The 19,173-nt window shown below is 42.2% G+C and overlaps 1 protein-coding gene across 3 annotated transcripts; it reads left to right on the top strand.

The window, feature by feature from the left end:
- The first annotated feature begins 3,112 nt into the window (after positions 1–3,112).
- UPF3A (UPF3A regulator of nonsense mediated mRNA decay) lies at positions 3,113–18,792 on the top strand. Of its 3 annotated transcripts, none has more exons than XM_036315880.1 (10): positions 3,115–3,389; positions 4,623–4,729; positions 6,710–6,816; positions 8,777–8,875; positions 8,994–9,104; positions 9,809–9,864; positions 9,950–10,108; positions 13,201–13,361; positions 15,170–15,467; positions 17,605–18,792. In XM_036315880.1, exons 1-10 carry the CDS (start codon positions 3,183–3,185, stop codon positions 17,758–17,760), a joined length of 1,461 nt encoding a protein of 486 aa, XP_036171773.1. In that variant the 5' UTR covers positions 3,115–3,182; the 3' UTR covers positions 17,761–18,792. The 3 variants fall into 3 exon arrangements, 2 of the variants coding, with proteins under 2 accessions (XP_036171773.1, XP_036171774.1); XM_036315881.1 differs by having other exon boundaries at positions 3,116–3,389; positions 17,608–18,792; XR_004968652.1 differs by lacking the exons at positions 9,809–9,864; positions 15,170–15,467; positions 17,605–18,792 and having other exon boundaries at positions 3,113–3,389; positions 13,201–13,296.
- The last annotated feature ends 381 nt before the right edge of the window (positions 18,793–19,173 follow it).

Here is a 19,173-nt window from a genome sequence, read left to right as displayed (position 1 = left end):
TTACAAAATAATATTAGTAAGTACCTACACTTTTTGCTCCAAAGTTACTTTTTAAGAAATCAGGTGCCTATACTTGGATATAAAAATTTCTGGTACCAAGAATTAACCAATCAGATGCAACCATATAGGACATGACCAATAAGATGCAACTCTATTATATGACCTATATATTTATGGTTCAAGATGGCATTCACACTGAATGGCTATTTTTTTTTTGGCTGTTGTTATTTTTAAAAAATATATATTTTATTGATTTTTTACAGCGAGGAAGGGAGAGGGATAGAGAGTTAGAAACATCGATGAGAGAGGAACATCAATCAGCTGCCTCCTGCACACCCCCTACTGGGGATGTGCCTGCAACCAAGGTACATGCCCTTGACTGGAATCGAACCTGGGACCCTTCGGTCCGCAGGCCAACGCTCTATCCACTGAGCCAAACCAGTCAGGGCCATTTTTTTTTTAAACAATCTAAGGGAAAGGAGGTCAGTACCCTTGACTAAATAGTCAGGTATTGCATGTTTTATAAATTCTTGCAGCATGCCTATTGAAAATCACTGAGTTAAGCAAAAGCAAAGTTACTGTATTCATGCTGATATTTTGAGGTGATTTACTACTGGTTTGTTTTGGATATATTACTCTGCATATGTAAAATAGAATATTTAACAGGATGGGTAAATCTTTACATTTTTAAAGACTTTTTTTCATATAAAATCATAACCTATTTTACCAGTGTATTTCATTTACTGTATCTTGACATTTGTATTATAAGATTTTATTTAAAGAATAATTTCAGCGGACAAACCTGAATTCTAAAATCTCATTTTTGTTCATTCATTTCTCAGAACTTTGTGATAATAGGCAGTACAGAATTAGAGGGGTCTTTTAAAATTTAGAGTAGTGTATGTTACTTGGGGGGAAAACATTTGGACATTTTGCTGGCTGGATTGTCAAGAAATACACATCCAACAAACATGTGAGTGCCTATAAGTGCCAGATACAGGCCTGAAGTGGACATGCAGAGTTCAATAAAGACATTAATTCCTGCTTAAGGAAAGGCACAGTTTTGGGTTGTAGGGAGTGTCCCCTAAGCATTGAGGACAATGTAGTAACTAGTTAATGGAGGGTCTGTTAATGATTTGGGGGGATCTCAAATGAATTGACCGTGGCTGGGAAGGCATTTGGTTGGGCTGAAAGGACTTCATAATAACATAAGCCACGGCTTCATAGTGGTGGAGGCAAAAAAATAGGGACACCAGAAACATAAGGCTTCTTCATGATTGTGCCTATTGAGAAGCTGAGGACGAGCGGTCTTTTCTCCATTTGATAATTTTGGTGTTATTTGGCAGAGTAATAAAAGAATTCCCTTGGAGCAAGAGTGCTTCAAAAAGAATAATGTGAGGTGTGAGACTTAGGATCCTTTCTGTTATTACGCCTATCTAGAAATCTCACTTCAGAGCTCAAATTAAATACTGTTAGATGATTATTTAATCTGAATTATAGTTAGAAATTAGAGCGGGAAGGCCTGCAAATAGCAGTTTTTAAAAAGATAGTCCAAATATATGCTATATGCTCTGTATTTAAAGACTTTCTATACCAACTTTGATATAGAAAAGAAAACTGGGTCTAGTTTGTACAACTTTATCAATAGGTGTGTTTTCAATAGTATATCTTTACACTTTATAATACACTGAAAACAGCTCCTGGCCCCTTTGTGGAGTTTTAGAGAACTCAGTTTGGGGACTGTTTTTTAAATCTTTTGGCCCACTAATATATTTCCAGTGTGTTCACAGGGTTTAGTGGTTCAAGGAGCACTGGCTTGCAGTAAACCTGGATTTACTCCCAGGGTCAACCAGTGGCTCCCTTGATCTCTTAATGCCTCAGTTACTCCATTCTCTAATTTCATTTTTATTTTTTTTTAATATATTCTATTGATTTTTTACAGAGAGGAAGGGAGAGGGACAGAGAGCCAGAAGCATCAATGAGAGAGAAACATCGATCAGCTGCCTCCTGCACACCCCCCACTGGGGATGTGCCCGCAACCAAGGCACATGCCCCTGACCAGAATCGAACCTGGGACCTTTCAGTCCGCAGGCCGACGCTCCATCCACTGAGCCAAACTAGTCAGGGCTCTAATTTCCTTTTTATTTGTACTTGAAATTCTTGGGAGAAAGGTACTATGAATTAAAGTATAGCCAACATGTATAAAGAAAAAGAGAAATGAGAAAACGATGAAAAAGTGTTTCATTTTAAAATGAAGAACTTCCATGTATAAATTATACTAACCAAATGTTAATGCCTGTATGAAAAATAAAAATATACAAATGTGAACCTGGCCTAGTTGCTGTCCTATTACTTGAGAGCCCTCCAAAAGTTGAGTAAAAACTACATTTGAAAACCTTACGTCTTGTTTTGTGAATGTCGTGGGTCTGAGCTATTAGTTACTCTAATCCAGCCAGAACCACCATCCATCCAGACAGTGGTCAACGTCGACACCTGAACTCCTAAGGTACGGACAGCTAAAACGAACTTTTTATGCCAGCCAACTCATGCTCTCACCTCTGAAGCATTTATTTTATTCCGTAGAGAAAAGCCACCGATTTGTGCAGTTTGTCAATCGATTCACTTTTCTTAAATAGGATTGCTAGTCTCTGGTGAAACTTTCAGATTTCCTTGGAAAAGAAAAAAAAAATAGCTGTCAATAGTTTATTTAGCACGTGTGTGTAACGTTTAGCCAAAGGGCCTGCTCTTCTCCGTGGGAAACAGATGCAGCCCTGCAGGGCCAAACGCCCTCCGGTCCTCAGTGTCCCGGCGACCGCAGACGAGCTCCGCCCTCGGACCCTCCGAGGTCCCGGCAGCAGCAGAGCGTGGGCGGTCTGACATCTCCCCTCCCGCTGCTTCCCGGTGAGCGAGCACCTGGGCATGGAGGGGTGGGTGCGCGGGCTGCGGCGCCCGGCCCGCCGCAAGGCCACTAACCCCCGGGGTGTCTGCAACCCCGTGTGAGGCGCGGCGTCAGAGGTCTTGCGCGGGGAGCCGGGAAGCCGGCCTGAGAGCCACACGGACGGGGGAGGGGGCGGGCGGTGTCGGAACCAGGGGGCGGGGGTGCAGTGGAGGCGGCGGCGTCGCAGTTCTCGCGAAGTTTAGGCCCGGGCGCGAGGCGGCGGTGGGTCCGCGGCCGGGGCGGGATGCGCTCGGAGAAGGAGGGGGCCGGAGGCTCCGGCGTGGCCGTTGCTGCGCGGAGCCAGAGCGGAAGGGAGAGGACGTCCGCCGCGGAAGTTCACGTCCCCCGGGAGTCGCCTCGGCGAGAGGCAGGGGCCCCGCCGGCCTTGTCCTCCAGCGGTGCCGGCAGCGCAGGCAGACCTCGCGAGGAGAAGAAGACGGTCCTGAGCAAGGTGGGCGCGACCCGAAGCCTGGCGGGGTGGAGAGGATGGGGGTCCTGCCGGCGTGGAGGTGCGAGCAAAGTCGGGAGGAGAGTCCAGAGCCCGGCGGGAGGGCGAGGGAAGGACGCCGGCTGGGCGGAGCGGGGCTGGGCTCTGCCGCCCTCGCTACCGGAGGCGGAGGGTTTCAGCGAGATGGGGCGGGAGAGGACGGGGTGGTGCGAGTCAGCGCCCTGGGAAGACTGGTCCTGAGCGAGGCGGGGGCGGGGCGAGGGAGGAAGACCTTCCTGACCGAGGAGGAGGCGGGGCGAGGGCGAGGGCGGGGCTGGGTGGGCGAATGTGAGAGTGGGCGGGGCCAACGGGTAGGCTCTCGGGGCGGGGCCAAGGTGCATTCCTTGGGCTGGTGGGCGGGGCCGAGGAACTGGGCGGGGCCGAGGAACTGGGCGGGGGCACAGGGTCGGGGCGGAGCTGCTAGCGTATCAGCACCGCGGACAGCGGCCGGGCAGCGAGTCCTGAGCCCCTCCTGCAGCCAGAGTTTTCCGGTTTGGGGAGAAAGAAACGTATTTTCAGTCTCTGGAGGTGGACGTGTCCCATTGGGGCTGAGACGCTGTGCTCAGCAGCTCCACACGGTCGAGGTCCTGGGCCGGAAGGGGCACGAAAGAAGGGGTACGGCTCGGGGAAGGTCCTGTCAGGTCCTGGGAAGCTGGGAAGAGAGGCTGGAAAAGCCTGGTGGGCGGTGGGAGAGGACCCGCAGTGTGGACACTCTGGACTGGAGACGAAAGGTGTCCAATGCAAGTGGCATTCCTCTTGGCAGTAAGAACAGACACACCGTTTATTTGTTACCGCTGCTAACAAACATTCTAGCATGGATACATTCCCTGCATGGGTCTTACCTTCTAGTGTGGCTTAACCCTGCAGAGAGAGTGTAGGAGAAGCTATTATTTTTCACCTCGGGCACAGACATACCAATGGGTTGTCCAGTGGTAATGAAATGATTATATGAAAAAGAACTGTTATGCACAGCCTTTTCTGACCTCAGGGATCCTTTTTCAATTATTCACGCTTCATTACCCTATGACAGCCAAGTTCTCATGTACGTTTTTCTTAACTTTTCCTAAAGTGTTTTTGCTAGACTCCTGGATTAGATTTTCCTCTGAGCATGAATACAGGTCGCCAAGCATTGAAATAATTAATTAAAGCTTAATACCGTAAGAGTGAAACAAAACCCAACCAGCTTCCTTTCCCCAGGTAGTCATCCGGCGCCTTCCACCCAGCCTCACCAAGGAGCAGCTGGAAGAGCAGCTACACCCACTACCTGCACATGATTACTTTGAATTCTTTACTGGGGATCTCAGGTGAGAAGCTGTTTACCAACATTAAGAATCTTAGAGGCATTGTCTCTTTGTTGCAAATTATCTATATATATAAAAGTCTAATGACTGAACAACTGGTCGACCAGCTGCTATGACCACCAGGGGGCAGACACTCAATGCAGGAGCTGCCTCCTGGTGGTCATTGTGCTCCCACAAGGGGAGTGCCACTCAGCCAGAAGCGAGGCTCATGGCTGGCCAGCGCAGCTGCTACAGTGGCAGGAGCCTCTCCTGACTCCACCAGTGCTACTGAGCAGTAGTAGCAGGCGTGCGCAATGGGCTGGGATGAGTGCGAGTGGCACAGTGCCCAGACCCGGCTTGGGCTCCTCCTGGGCTACCTGCCACTTGGCACACTGCTACATCCCTCGGGGGATGTCTGACTGCTGGTTTAGGCCAATCCCGCAGGCCAGGCAGGGATCGGGCCTAAACTGGCATCCGGACATCCCCAAAAGGGTCCTGGATTGCAAGAGAGCGCAGGCCAGGCTGAGGGACACCCCCCTGCCCCTCCCCCGCCCTTCGTGCACGAATTCATGCACTGGGCCTCTAATTGTAGATAATAGAAGACATCTCCATTTCCCACATGTTCCCAGAAATCAGAGCAGTCCTTTATTTCTGCAAGTTATTTTAAGTAGGCAGATCATTAAAGGCCTCTAAAATAGATTTGAAATATGCCTCTACTGGCATCACCAGTCTAAGAAAACAAAACCAGACCAAGTAACAACATATTACTTAATTTTTGTTTTTGAATATCAACAAACCATATTTCATGTAGCTTTTTAAAGTAAAATGTATTAAGATATAACAAAGTAAATTGAATGTACAGATGTATAACCTGATGAATTTTCACAAGAGAACATGCCCATGTAACTAAGACCAGATAAAGAAACAGAAATCCCAGACCCCAGAAGTCCCACTCTGCTCCCTTCCATCACTGGCACCCAGACTCCACTCCACTCCTCTCAGTTTATATCTTTTTCAGCTCCCTTTTACAACTTGGGAGATGGATGACTCTGACAACACTTTTTATTTTCAGATCTCGCTGAAACAAAGAGAGTGCTGAGCTCAGGTTAGACCTTCAACAGGTGACAGTTCAGCTGTGATTTAGTGATTTTCACTATGTTTTTATTATTATCTTTGTTATCCTTTTTATCTTCAATATCATGGGTTCTTATTTATGGTAGCCATAAAACTTTCCTTTTGAATAAATACATTAAAATAAATAATGTCAGTCTATTCAACAAAAAATAACCTCTAATAGATAAATATAAATATGGTTTAAAAAAACATAAAGATGATATTCAAATAACTAAAATTTAGGAAAACGTACAGTTAAAGGAGGGCTGACACTGGACCCCGACCTGCTCAGATTGGAATCCCAGACCCACCTTTTAACTAATGGCTCCCTCTGAAACTACCTCGTTTCTCTGGGCCTCAGTGTACTCATCTGTGACATCAGGTTAGAGTATCTGCCCTGAAGGAAATTGGTGGTTGTGAGTTAGCAGAGAAAGGCTTAGTTCTGTAGACCCTGTTCACTGTGCTACAGTAAATACTCTAACACCTAAAAATGATATCTAAATCAGTAAACAGTCTTTTTCACAATATAACATTTTATTCTGTGAAGGAATTATAACTAGATTGTATTGCAGCCACGGTGCAAGATGAGGCGTGACTTTGCTTTTCAACCCCTGAGAACCAGTATTTTAGCCCTGGCTCCATGCAGTAGAGAAACTAACCTAGAGTCTTTCCCAAGTCATTAAAAAGATATCAGTTAATGTTTTGTTTGTTTGTGTGTTGTTGTTTTTTGCTAAAGAATATCCAGATTGTTGTCATTTACTGAGAGATGAATCTTTTGACAAAGAAGTTTTATCTGAAGTAGTTTTGTTGTATTCAGACAAGGAAAACAAAGGCAAAATTAAAGAAGTCCTATTTTTTACTAACCATTTTCACTGTTATTTCTCATTTCAGTCTTTATCCTCATCTCTACTCAAGAGCATACATTAATTTTAGAAATCCTGACGACATTCTTCTTTTCAGAGATCGGTTTGATGGCTATATCTTCATTGACAGCAAAGGTTGGGTCATTGGCTTTTTAAACCCTTTGTTACAATCTTTAAGTACATTAATTACATTATGCTGGAATATTTGTGAGTGTTAATAAAAAAGCTATCAGATACTAATCTAAAGTAAAGCAGAAATATGCATCATGTTATTGTGATTATATGCTTGTTAAAAATTAAAATGATATATAAATGGAAAGGATTCTAACAGTTGTGTAATAGTGATAACCTATTTATGTATTATCGTTGGAGATTGAAGTTTTTCCATATAAATGTGCTTTCTGGATAAGTGAACTTTGCTTTTTATGTCTCCAAACTAAATTATTTTACCCATGTTTGATAAAATTTTCTAAACTATATTATATATTTATATCAGCATCTTCCTAAACAGAATATTCTTCACAATTATGCCATTTCTGGATGAAGCCATGAGGGAAGGGATTGTAATAGTGAGCATCAGTTTTTGACCCTGTTTAACAGGGTTGTCTGCTGAGACAATGTAATTTACCTCTACGTTAAATGGTTCCAATTCTCTGTACTTTTTAGATTCTACTTATGACATTTTTTTCTATTTCCTCCTTTCCTGTCAGACTGTCAGCCATTGTGTTCACTGCTATCATGTGTGTACACTTTTAAGAGCTTGTTGTTTTCTATACACCCATCACCAACCAACCTCTTTCCATTTCACCCCACCCCCAACTACTGACAAGAGTTTTCTTCCCTTCCACTGTGGGGGGCCGGGGGTGGGGCGAGGTGGTTAAAGAGTGACTAGATTGAAACTCAGACATTTTTGCTGTGAGTAAAAGCAAGTTTAGTGCTTGAACTATTTGACATTTCTGTTGAATGCTCATTTATTCGGTAATTCATTCAAGTGCCTCTTATCTTTCTTCTTTAAAAATTGTGGTAAAATACACATAACATAAATTTACCATCTTATTTTTTTAAGTGTGTAGGTCAGTAGTATTAAGTATATTCACATTGTTGTGCAACCAATCTCCAGAACTCTTTTTAGCTTACAAAGCTAAAACTCTGTACTCATTAAATATCAACTTTCCCCATTTCTCCCCCCCGCCCCAGCCCTGACAACAACCCTTCTAATTTCTGTTTCTATGAATTTAAATACTCTAGATACCTCAAAGAAGTGAAATCATACAGTATTTGTCTTTTTCTGACTGGTTTGTTACACTTAGCATAATTTTTTCGTGGTTCACTAATGTAGTGTTTGTCTTCCAGACAAATGAGAGAATTACAATATCATAGTCACCTGGTCATTCCTGACAAGTCCAGAGTGATTACTCAGTGGGTTCAGTATGGAGGTAGAATGTGCTATTTTTATTATTTTTATTAAGCACATAGCAAGTTCTCCCAGTGATCATGTCTATGTGCATGCCCCTCCGCCCATATCACAACAGAATGAATTTGTAGTGACTTTCAATCTGAACTTTTTTATTTGAAGCAAATCTTACTTGAATATTATGTATACACTTTGAAGGCCCCTCTTTTAGCCACGTGTCTATTCAAAAGCAAAATAATTTTCTTGAATTCATATGGCAGGTTAATAATTGAATTAACCTTTTAAAATTAAAAAGATTTAAATGTGACTAGGAAACTGATTTAAAGATATTACACTCTTTAATGAGGAGAGGTAGGCTTAGTGAGGTATAAGTAACATATGGCAGAATTCGTCATTTTAAGGTATATAGTGTGATGAATTTTAAATGTATTCAGTCATGTAATCACCACTACAATGTGAGGAATCGTTTTATTTAATAAACAATAGTTCTCCTTTACTTAAATGTGGAGTCTGACATGCTAAGGTTGCACTTGCTTAAAAGTATAATTAAATTATAGTTTAACCACTAACATTTTCATTGTTATGTTCAATCCTTAAGAAAGCTAGATCATTCTTCTACAAAATGAATATAGTAGAATTTCAGAATGATTTTTGGAATTTTTGTTGTTGTTGTTGTTAAAGGGCTAGAATACCCTGCAGTGGTAGAGTTCGCTCCATTCCAGAAGATAGCCAAAAAGAAGCTGAAGAAAAAAGATGCCAAAACCGGAAGCATTGACGATGGTGAGTCCTTTTTCAAAGGCTGGATTATGAACCTACTAAATTAAATACAATGATCAAATGCAGTTTATCTCCTTTATATGGGGAGGAGTGTATTTATTTTTTCTCTTTAAATGTACAGATCCAGAATATAAGAAGTTTTTAGAAACTTACTGTGTGGAGGAAGAAAAAACTAGTGCCAATCCCGAAACTCTTCTGGGAGACATAGAGGCAAAGACAAGAGAACTTATTGGTCTGTTTTGCTCATTTCACCTCTTTACTGTTTTAAGATATGTATTTATAGAGTATATACGTATTTCTTCTTTTTTATGACTTTCATAAAAAATTGACACCTTTGACAGGTTTGGCAGAAATGTAGAATATTTCCTACTTTTGACAAAAGCGTTGCAAGACAGCAGCTTGGGGAAATATTCTGAGTATCTGTGGATGGGATAGCTTGAGCTTTCAGTTACATTATACTCACCTTGTTTCAGAGTTGTGGCGTTTGAACAGTAGAAAAGACATTTGAGTGCTCTGTGCCTGGCTGTACTCGGGAAGGAGCGTTATATCTCAAGGTTGGAGTCAGTATCTTTTCAAAGACCAGCCACTGAAATGAAATGCGTGGCTTAAGTATGAGATCATCTTTCTGTTGTTCAAAAACCTATCAGGCCTCCTGAGCAAGCCAAGCAAACAAGTGGATAAACCCATTCAGAATACAGAATCCAGTTTGAATCAGGCCGTCAGCCCTACACCTGCAAGTGGTGTGTCTTAGAAATAAGTGGTTATCTCCTAGTAGCAGTCTCCAGAAACTCAAGAGTAGACATGAGACACCTTTTTCTAATTAAGTCTCCTTATTTTTTAAAGATTTTAAAGATTACATTGAAAACAAGTATTTAAAACAAAGGAAAGAGATCTTATTTTTTAGTTAAATACTTTATTACAATTATTTTGTTTTAGCTAGAAGAACCACACCTCTTTTGGAATACATTAAAAACAGAAAATTAGAAAAGCAGGTATGTCTGGCCTTTTGTGCATATGCTTTATGTTTCTGCCACATCCACGCAGACAGTTTACGCACAGACTTTTCCACCTCCTTAGAGGATTCGAGAAGAGAAGCGAGAAGAGCGAAGGCGAAGGGAATTGGAAAAGAAACGCATACGCGAAGAAGAAAAACGAAAGAAAAGAGAAGAAGAAAAATGTAAGAGAAAAGAAACAGATAAGCAAAAGAAAGCTGCTGAGAAAGAAGTAAGGATTAAGGTAATTTGGAGACCTTTCATATCTTTTTTCCAAAAATAGTTCCGCTGTCCTAATTGTGCCTTTTCAGTATTTTAGCTCACTGGAAATAAAGGAACATTTTTAATTTGTCTAGTCTTTTTTTTACTATAGTTCCTTATCTCTATTCTTTAATAGTAGTTCTCAAACTGTGTTCCCTGAGCCCTTGGGGCTCCTTGAGCATGCTGTGTTTGGAAGGACTGAGTGGGTGGGAGGGTGGAGGAGGACCAGCCTCCTGAGTGTGAACAGAGCACTTCACTCAGAGGAGCCCTGCATTTAAGTACCATAGATTGGGCTCCTGCTTACATTTTATTTTAATGAAAATATTTCCTGACTAAAAAATACACATTTGAAAACCATTGGCTCAATGTACACTAGCCCTGCCTTATGAAGGCTGACTCGTAGAACTGGGTTTCTCACGGAAATGGTTTCTGCATCTCTTGCCCAATTTTTCCTTTGCCTGAGGCATTCATTTAGGAGGGTGGTTTCGTGTACAGAGGGAACTTTTTGCTATGTAAAATATGTTGCCCCAAATTACAGTCAGCCCTTCCTTGTTAGTGTTCTGCTCAGATGTGCTTAGGTTTCAACCTAACATGCTTCTTAACTCACTCCATGAAGGGAATAAGGTGCCTTATAGGACTTCATTAAAATTGTGTGATAGAAAAGTAATCAAAGGTCAGTGCTTGCAGGAAGATAGAGAGTAGAAAGGGAAAGGATGGGGAAGAGATCAGTCTCCATTATTGTGCCATAGATTAGTTTCTGATCAACTAAGAAGTTGATCAGAAACATTGTTTTCATTATCCATGAGGAGAAAACATGCCAGTTCTTTAAGGGAAGCAAAGCTTTTTCTAGGCCTTTGCTTCTAAAACAGTTTCTCCCATATGGGGTGTCCTAGCGACGGAGGGAATGATTTCTTAACAATATTTCTACAAAAACACATCAGCATTTGTATCAGTCAGGACTGCTTAGGTTATGCTGCAGTAACAAATAATTTCAAAAATCTCATTGGTTTCATAAAACTCAAGTTCTCTTCTTGTTCATGTCACTTGTCCATTGTGTATTACTCATTGTAGCCATCCAGTGACCCAGGCTGATGGAGGATACATCTTGGCATTTGCTCCTACAATCTTTATGACAAGGGAAGGGAATGTGTATTTGGCAGATTGCACACTAGTACTTAAATCTTCCATGTGGAATGAACACATCCCGGTGCCCACATTTCACTGGCCAAAAAGCAAGCCACGTGACCCCACCTAATCTCAAGTAACAAATAAAATGAAACCTTAATATTACAGGAAAGGTCTTTGTCATTGTAGAAATTCAGCTCTGTCATGACCAGGGACAAAGTAGGTATATATTTAATGCAAATTTAATGGTCACAGGTGTGCGAACACTAACCTTTTCATTTTACTTTCTGAACAAAGAGTTGTAGCTCCCTCAGTGCCTAATGCTTCACATTCTCAGAAACACTTTTGTCAATATCTGAGAGTTTTCTGGAAGAATCACTGAAACTTGTAGCCTGTAATTTCAACTATGTATAGTTTTATAGTTATTTTTTAAAATATATTTTATTGATTTTTTTACAGAGAGGAAGGGAGAGGGATAGAGAGTTAGAAACATCGATGAGAGAGAAGCATCGATCAGCTGCCTCCTGCACATCCCCCACTGGGGACGTGCCTGCAACCAAGGTACATGCCCTTGACTGGAATCAAACCCGGGACCCTTCAGTCCCCAGGCCGACGCTCTATCCAGTGAGCCAAACCGGCTAGGGCTCAACTATGTATAGTTTTAAGTAAGACTTCAAGTATTGGGAGTACAGCATGTACTTACTCCGTTTGGAGAATGGGATTAAAATCCAGAATAAACCAAAGATACGAAAACAAATTTAAGTCAGTAAAAGTAAATATAGGATCCTTCATAAAGAAAAAAATGAAAGACTTAAACACAGCAAGAGAAAGTTATATAGTCCAAATCTGGTAGAACAAAATCTTGGTTGGACCCAATGACGTGAGTAGCCCACAGCTCCTGTTCTGAGGAGAGTCTGGTGTTCTAACCCAATAGTTCACATGTGACCCAATAAGCCTTTAAAAAGCATCTTTGCTCAATTTGGGCAGCTCTGACTTATGAATGATTTGGAGAATTTAAATTAAAAAAACAAAACTCTGAAAAACAAAGTCTGTGAAGAAATGCCAACAGAATTAGTATTAATACCCTAAAAATAGAATAAAATTTGCAGAAGTAGATCTTTCATTTATGTTCTACAAACTGACTTTTATTTCAAAGAGCTGGGGAACTAACTGGATGGGAGGCGCACATAAAAGGCATACTAAATTAAACACATCATAGCAACCTTCTAGGTCTGTTTGAAGAAAGGGAATAATAATTTTTGAAAACACTGAAACTGTTCTAAAAGCCATTAATATAAAGCAGTCTTTAAAAAAAATTTTTTTTTCTTATTACAAAAGATTTTGTATTGATTTTAGAGAGGGAGAAGAGGGGATAGGGAGAGAAACATCTGCGAGAGAGAACCATCGATCAGCTACCTCGCGCATGCCCCCTACTGGGGATTGAGCGTGCAACCCAGACATTTGCCCTGATTGGGAGTCTAACGGGTGACCTCTCAGTGCACAGGACAATGTTCAACCAACTGAGCCACACCAGCAAGGGCAATACTTGTTTATTTTTAAAAAACTAGAACCTGTAGGTGAAAGGAAAGAAACTCATTTCAGTTCTGTCACCTAAAAATAATCACTATGAACACAGTGTTGTAATCTTTCTGGACATTTTCCTACTCGTGTGTATCAACATAGAAATAGAAGTCAGATCATTCTTCTGTGACATTCCTTTATTCGTTAATACCAGCATTGAGGCGCCACATTAACTATCCTACATCATTTTTCACAACCATAAAATGTTTTATTGACTGAACGTTGCCCTAGGTGTTTAACCCAAAACCTGTTCATTGGACCTTTATCTTTGTTTGTATTCAGACATTTGGGCTCAATATTGGTATATAGTTTAAATTATTTATTAATACACTCTTAAAGTGACATTTTACTAACATTATAATTTCTCAGCTTCTTAAGAAACCGGAAAAGGGAGAGGAAGCAGCCACTGAGAAACCAAAAGAACCTGGAGAGGACATTGAAAGTGGAGAGGGACCGTGGGAAGCCGGTCCTGGCTGCGCCGTGGGGAAGGCCACGCCCCGGGAGAGCCTGCTGGAGGAGCGCAGGGAAAAGTGAGCCCCACGCTTCTATTTCTTTGGCCACGTTCAGCATCACAGGATGGTCATCCATCATGGTCCTATATCCTTTGTCAGCACGAGTGCTCATATTTCATAGTATTCTTGGAATTCTTGAATGCTTGTCCACATTTTTGTTTCGTTTTGGTCATGCTAGGAACTTGGTAAACCCGTTTAGTCTGTAGCCTCAAGTCTATCTTTGAAGCAGAGAAATATCTTCTGTATTTCCTTTGGGTTTCTCTTGTTGCACTTTAGGTCTTCTGGATCTTCTTCCCGTCTCCTTTCCTTGAGATATTTATCAGTTTGTAATTTTTCTGTGTCTTCTGAGATACCATGCCCATTTGGTCTTCCAGACCTTCAGTTCTCTATGGAATTATGAATTTGAGAACTTGGTCTTTCAGGTGCTGAAAGTCTTCCTGTCCTAAAAAGATAGAATTCTAAGTGCTGTAGTTCCTTTGTGGGAGTTGTCGGCCCTCTGGCCCCATGGACTTTGACACACAGCTGTAGAACCTGGTGTTGTGACCCATAGGTCTTTACCTGCTCATGACATGAGCTCACAAAAGGACCTGGGCTTCTCTGGGAACAAGACAGACATAGCAGTCTGCTCAGGGTCCAGAGAAAGACCAGCCATTCACTTGTCCAGAGGTAGGCCCTTCGTCCTGCCCCTGACCCTGGGTTTGGTCATGTTCCAGTCAGTAGGGCCACATGCAACTGGGCTTCTTGTCCCCCTGACCCAGGGTTCCTGCCCATGCCTTGCATTTGGACACCTGCAGAGCCTCCTGGAGGCAAGGGCTGTTCCGCTCACAGGAGTGGCTGGAAGTGGATTCAGGTGCAGTAGGCAAGGTCATGGGATTAAGCTGCTATTTGCCCAGGAGCAGAGTAATCTGAATGATTTATGACTGCCTTCCTTGCATATAGAGTTATGTAAAGTTTTCTCTCCCTCTTTTTGGTGGGTTCTAGTTTATTGGTTTGTATATAAAATTAATTTATACATGATATCAAGTCTGATGTCTTAGAATTATGGTTTATGTTACAGACAACGCAGTTTCTTAAGAAGCTGTCAACCGGTGGTCTGCAGATCACTGGTGGTCCGTGAGGTCCAAAAGGTTGGCGACCGCTGGCTTAGGACACAACACTGCCTTTTGTCATGTTTCTGGCACCAGTTCACGCTTTGCTTATAGATCTTTTTGTCCCCACCAGTCCTGCCGCTTCTGTACGTGAGGGGTCCACAGGTGGTATGTAAGGACGTTTGCCAGCGGTTGGTGGAGGGAAAGACTTTAAGATCCAAATGAGCTAACCAGCCACTTGTTTACTTACTGTTCATTTAATAGTTTGACATATCCACAAATGTTATTAAATTTCAGGTAGTTTTAACTATGGTTGAAGCAGCAACTAAGCGGTCACTGTCAGCTCTGCCTCATGATGGATGTGCATTTGGGATACTTGGAGTCACCTGACCACGTGTAGTCTCATTTACTTTATCTGCAATGAGGGGGAAATATATTTATTTTGGAGGTTTACTGAGAATTTTAAAAATATGTGTAATTGGTGCCTTAGCATATCACTTAATACATATGTGTTACTCAAGTATAACAGGAAATATTGTTAATACTTGTAATTGTAATTGTAAATATTGTTAATTGATTCATAGTTTTTATTGAATGCCTGTGCATGCAAATTTGGCATTAAGTGATGGGCAGACTTACATGTTCCTTGCCTTTTCTGGAACTTGGAGTCTGGAAGGGAAGATAGGTCATCAACAAGCAGTTTATGAAAGGTTACTGATCATTTGTATTAAATCACAGGTCACAAAATGACAGTGATAAAGAGCAAAAGGATATGGAGAGAAAATTTCGAGAAAAAGAACTTGAAACACAAAGATACCACTCGGATGACAGCAGAAAGCTTAGAGCTCACTACGAGTTTGACAAGTTTTCAAGAAGAAATGAAGAAGAGATGAAACCAGGGAAAGGATTCACCCCAGACAGAGGGAAGACGGGGAGCCAGGACCGTGGAGTCCCGGTGGAAGCAGCAGAGAGACCAGGGAGAGAACAGAAGAGTGAGGACAGCCCGGCCCCCAGAAAGGAGAGAGTGCGAAACAAGGTTCTTTTCTTCATTTGGGATAATCCCTCATTCATCTGTCTGTGCTAAAAGTATGAGCTGTACTTTTGCAGGCTTATGACTGCTCTTCCAAACAGAAATTCTTTAATTTCACCTAAAAAAGGAAAATCTACACAGGTGCCTGAGGTGCGGGATCTCTACTCTGGATCCTGCGTTATCTTAGAGGGTGCACTGCCCTGAGCCTGTATTTGCTAAAGCAGTTATTCTTGTCCACTTAGTGGGCACCAAGTGCTGAATGACAAATAAAAAAATAGAACCAGCCATCTTTTCACCAGGAAAAAAATAAGCTTTTATTTATTATAAAACTAGCACTTTCATACTATTTGCTTGAGAAGAAATAATGGAATATTATCAGATTTACCACTAAGACAGTAAGGAAAATATTAACATTTCATGAAGCTTTCTTTTCCATTATTAACAACATCTGATGATTAATGGACAATCAGATGGCTCATTAACACCCAGAGGTAAGACCCGCACAATCAGATTGAGAATGCCCACTTAGCCCAACAAACAGGTTTTCTTTCAGAAATTTGAGGTTAATTTGTATTCAGATCTCATTGTCAGGGAGAAGCGCTATAAATGCGTTCATCTCCCTTCCCGGGCCAGGCCCCATGATGCTGTCAGTCCCCCAAAGCCTGCCCTCCAGGTGAGCAGCTGGGTCTGAGGCTGCGGGTCACACCCACCTCCTGCCATTCCAGACCCTTGGCAGCCACTCTGTTCTCTGTCTCTGTGACTTTGTGATTTCAGGAGCACTACATAAACGGAAACAGAGATTGGCTTTTTCACTCAGCATGATTCCCATCAGATCCATCCAAGTTTCAGCGATGTTGATTTTCTAAGTATTTCCAGTAAAGCCAAGGGAGATCTTCAGAAAAGCCAGCACCTTCTAGCTTCACCCTTGACTGGTCAAGTCTGTATCACAAAGGGTTCCTGTAGCTGCCTTGACCTTGGGTACACCAAGTACAGCCATGAGTCTCATTGATGGGGGCTGTTCCTGTGAGCACTCGTTTTCCAACGGAGTGATTTGGGTATTTGCACAGCTGTAGGTGTGGGAACTTGCGATGACTCCTGTCAATTAAGTTTGCAGTGTGGTAGTAGTGATAAAGTGCTTTGTGGGTAATAGCTCCTTTCGTACCAGACCTGGCAGGTTATGATGTGTTTTTAGGGTCAGTTTCAAACTCTGTACACGTTACCCTGGTGAAGAACAGAGCCACCTTGTTGGTGCGGGAGATGGTGGGTTGTCAAGCCTGCATCTTGGCCTACACAGGGGTCCTATTGAACCCTTTCCCACTCTTCTCATTGGTCAGGCTTATATTAAGAATATTATGATAAATCCAGGTGGTGACTGTGGGGCCTCCACACACAGCCTTGGAGTGGGTAAAGCGAGTCGCACTGTCCTTGCACTCCCGGTGGCCTGGAAAGGCGAGGGCTGCTGGTGCTGTCATACGCGCAGGCAGGGAAGGAGCACCGAGCTGGGATGGGGTTGCTGCCTCCCTCTCTTGGAGCGCTGGCTTTCCTGAGGAGCAGTTGTTCCCACTGGGAGTGTAGGTCCCAGCCTTCAGAATCACACTGTCCTTCCCTCATTTCACTGTCCTCGTGCCTGGAAGCTATTTAAGTGCATTTTGTGTACTTTATTCAGTCTCTGTTTTTATTCCACCACCTCTAAGAGTTTAATAAGATGATGGGTATTTTCTGTTAAGGGGACAGTTCAGAAATAATCCACATGAATGTTAATAACTGTTTCGTTAAGCGCTCTAAGAGGCCTCCTAGGGGCCGTGACTCATTTTGTTTCAGACTCAGGTCCGCTGCTTGGCGACTATGTGGGACTGAGATGTGTGTGTTGACTTGTCATCTCTCAGACTGGCAGGAGAGGGCCATGGTGTACTGTTTCCACAGAGTGTTGTAGGTTTGAGCAGTAACATAGTAACTGTATTTTCATGGCTTTTTATTGCCTTGAAATGCTTGGTTTCTGAGAGAGTGCTGTGAAAAAAGGCTGATTTTTAGCTGTAAGACTGATAATCTTTAGATATTTAAGATCTTCAGTCCCTAGAAATAGTGATGTTGTTCCCTCCTGCATTGCCAGCCCTTGGAAGAGTAACCCACCCTTTTATCCTAGCAGGACCGGCCGGCCTTGCCACTGTACCAGCCAGGAGCTCGCATGAGAGCACGCGAATGTGGTGGAAGATTCTCGGAGGAGGGCCGAGATGGGAGGAGGGCTGAGGCAGAAGATTCAGCAGGGGCTGGCTCCAAGAAGAGCAAAGAGGCAGAATGAGTCAGCGGGCATGCCACGGTTGTGACAAGGGTGAGCTCGTATTCCAAATTGCATGGATTAGAAATGTATACAAGGGTCTGGAATATAACCTGCAAGGTGAATCTACTCCTTACGAAGAATCTAGAAACTGGTGGCATAGAAACAATCTTTTAAAAAATTGAACAGAGTTTTCTTTGATTTTACCATTTCTAGTAAGAACTTCTGTGTATCATTTAGCCACAACAGAGAAAACAATCTCTTTGGGAAAGTAGAAGAGTATGACCAGAACAGCATGAATTCTGAAGCACTTTAAACATGTTGTAGGAATAACTTACACTTTGTATTTTATACATTTGTAAGCAAATAATCTGTTGGGATTTATATCTCATTGTGCTTCTTATGAGCCCTTGTTTCTGGGAAGTGAGCAGCTCTCATTCCAGTATAATCCTGGTAATTCAGCCACCTATGCGCCTTCTGTCCTAAGATTCCAGGAAGTCTGTTGTACTGTAGCCCCGTGGATAGGAACCTAACACTGTGAAGCCCCACAGCTTTCATTATGGCCCTTTTAACAATCTGGCCACTGACTTGATCAAAATAGTTTGACATTCTGTTGATGGATGTGCTTGTGGTTTATAACCATTATAGTTTAAGAATTGCTAACATAAATGGCGTTATTTTGGGACATGGATAATTTAGGTACAGCATTTAGGTTTTTTCTTTTTGCAGCCTGAGGTAATTTTAAAGTGACTTTATGTAGCTTTCTGCAAGTATGCATTCTATAATATTTTTCCTTTTAGTGAAGTTTTAAAACGTCTGGGTATTTTTGGCGCTGTGTTTTGAACCTAAATAAAAATTTTAGTAGCTATAGATTTGAAGTCCAGTTATTGTACTTTTCCTACATAGAATTTTACACAATATAATTTTGCTTTTTAAAATGTACTTTAACTACATGAATATTTTGTTGTTATATTTATTCCTTATTAAATAGGAAATGTTTGTCAAAAAACTAAGAACGACTCATCATTAAAAACATCCAGTTGTTGGACAGTTTTATGGCATTGCTATGTTCTTGTTCTTTACCTGTGAGCTCCAAGAACTTAGTGGGGGAGGGGAGAGAAGGGCTTGCTGTGGATTCAGCCAGGTCCAAGTGATCAGAGGAGCCAACCCTGGCTGAAAAGGCTAGATAGTAACATTTTACAATTTGCAGGCTATATGGTCTCTTTTACACCTACTAAACTGCTGTTGTGGTGAGAAAGCAGCCAATACATAAATGAATCCAATAAAACTTTATTTATAAAAACAGGTAGCAGGCCATATTTAACCCGTGGACCATCGTTTGCTGACCCCTGCTTAGAGGATGCATTAGACTGGATCTCCTGAACAGTGAGCAGCTGCGGTCCTTGCTGCTCATTTTGGCTTTGATCTGGAGATTTC

The sequence above is a fragment of the Myotis myotis genome, unplaced genomic scaffold (assembly GCF_014108235.1).
Source record: "Myotis myotis isolate mMyoMyo1 unplaced genomic scaffold, mMyoMyo1.p scaffold_m19_p_63, whole genome shotgun sequence".
Classification (NCBI taxonomy): domain Eukaryota; kingdom Metazoa; phylum Chordata; class Mammalia; order Chiroptera; family Vespertilionidae; genus Myotis; species Myotis myotis.
Note: the sequence above shows the minus strand (reverse complement) of the source record. Positions and strands in the feature narration are given on the sequence as shown.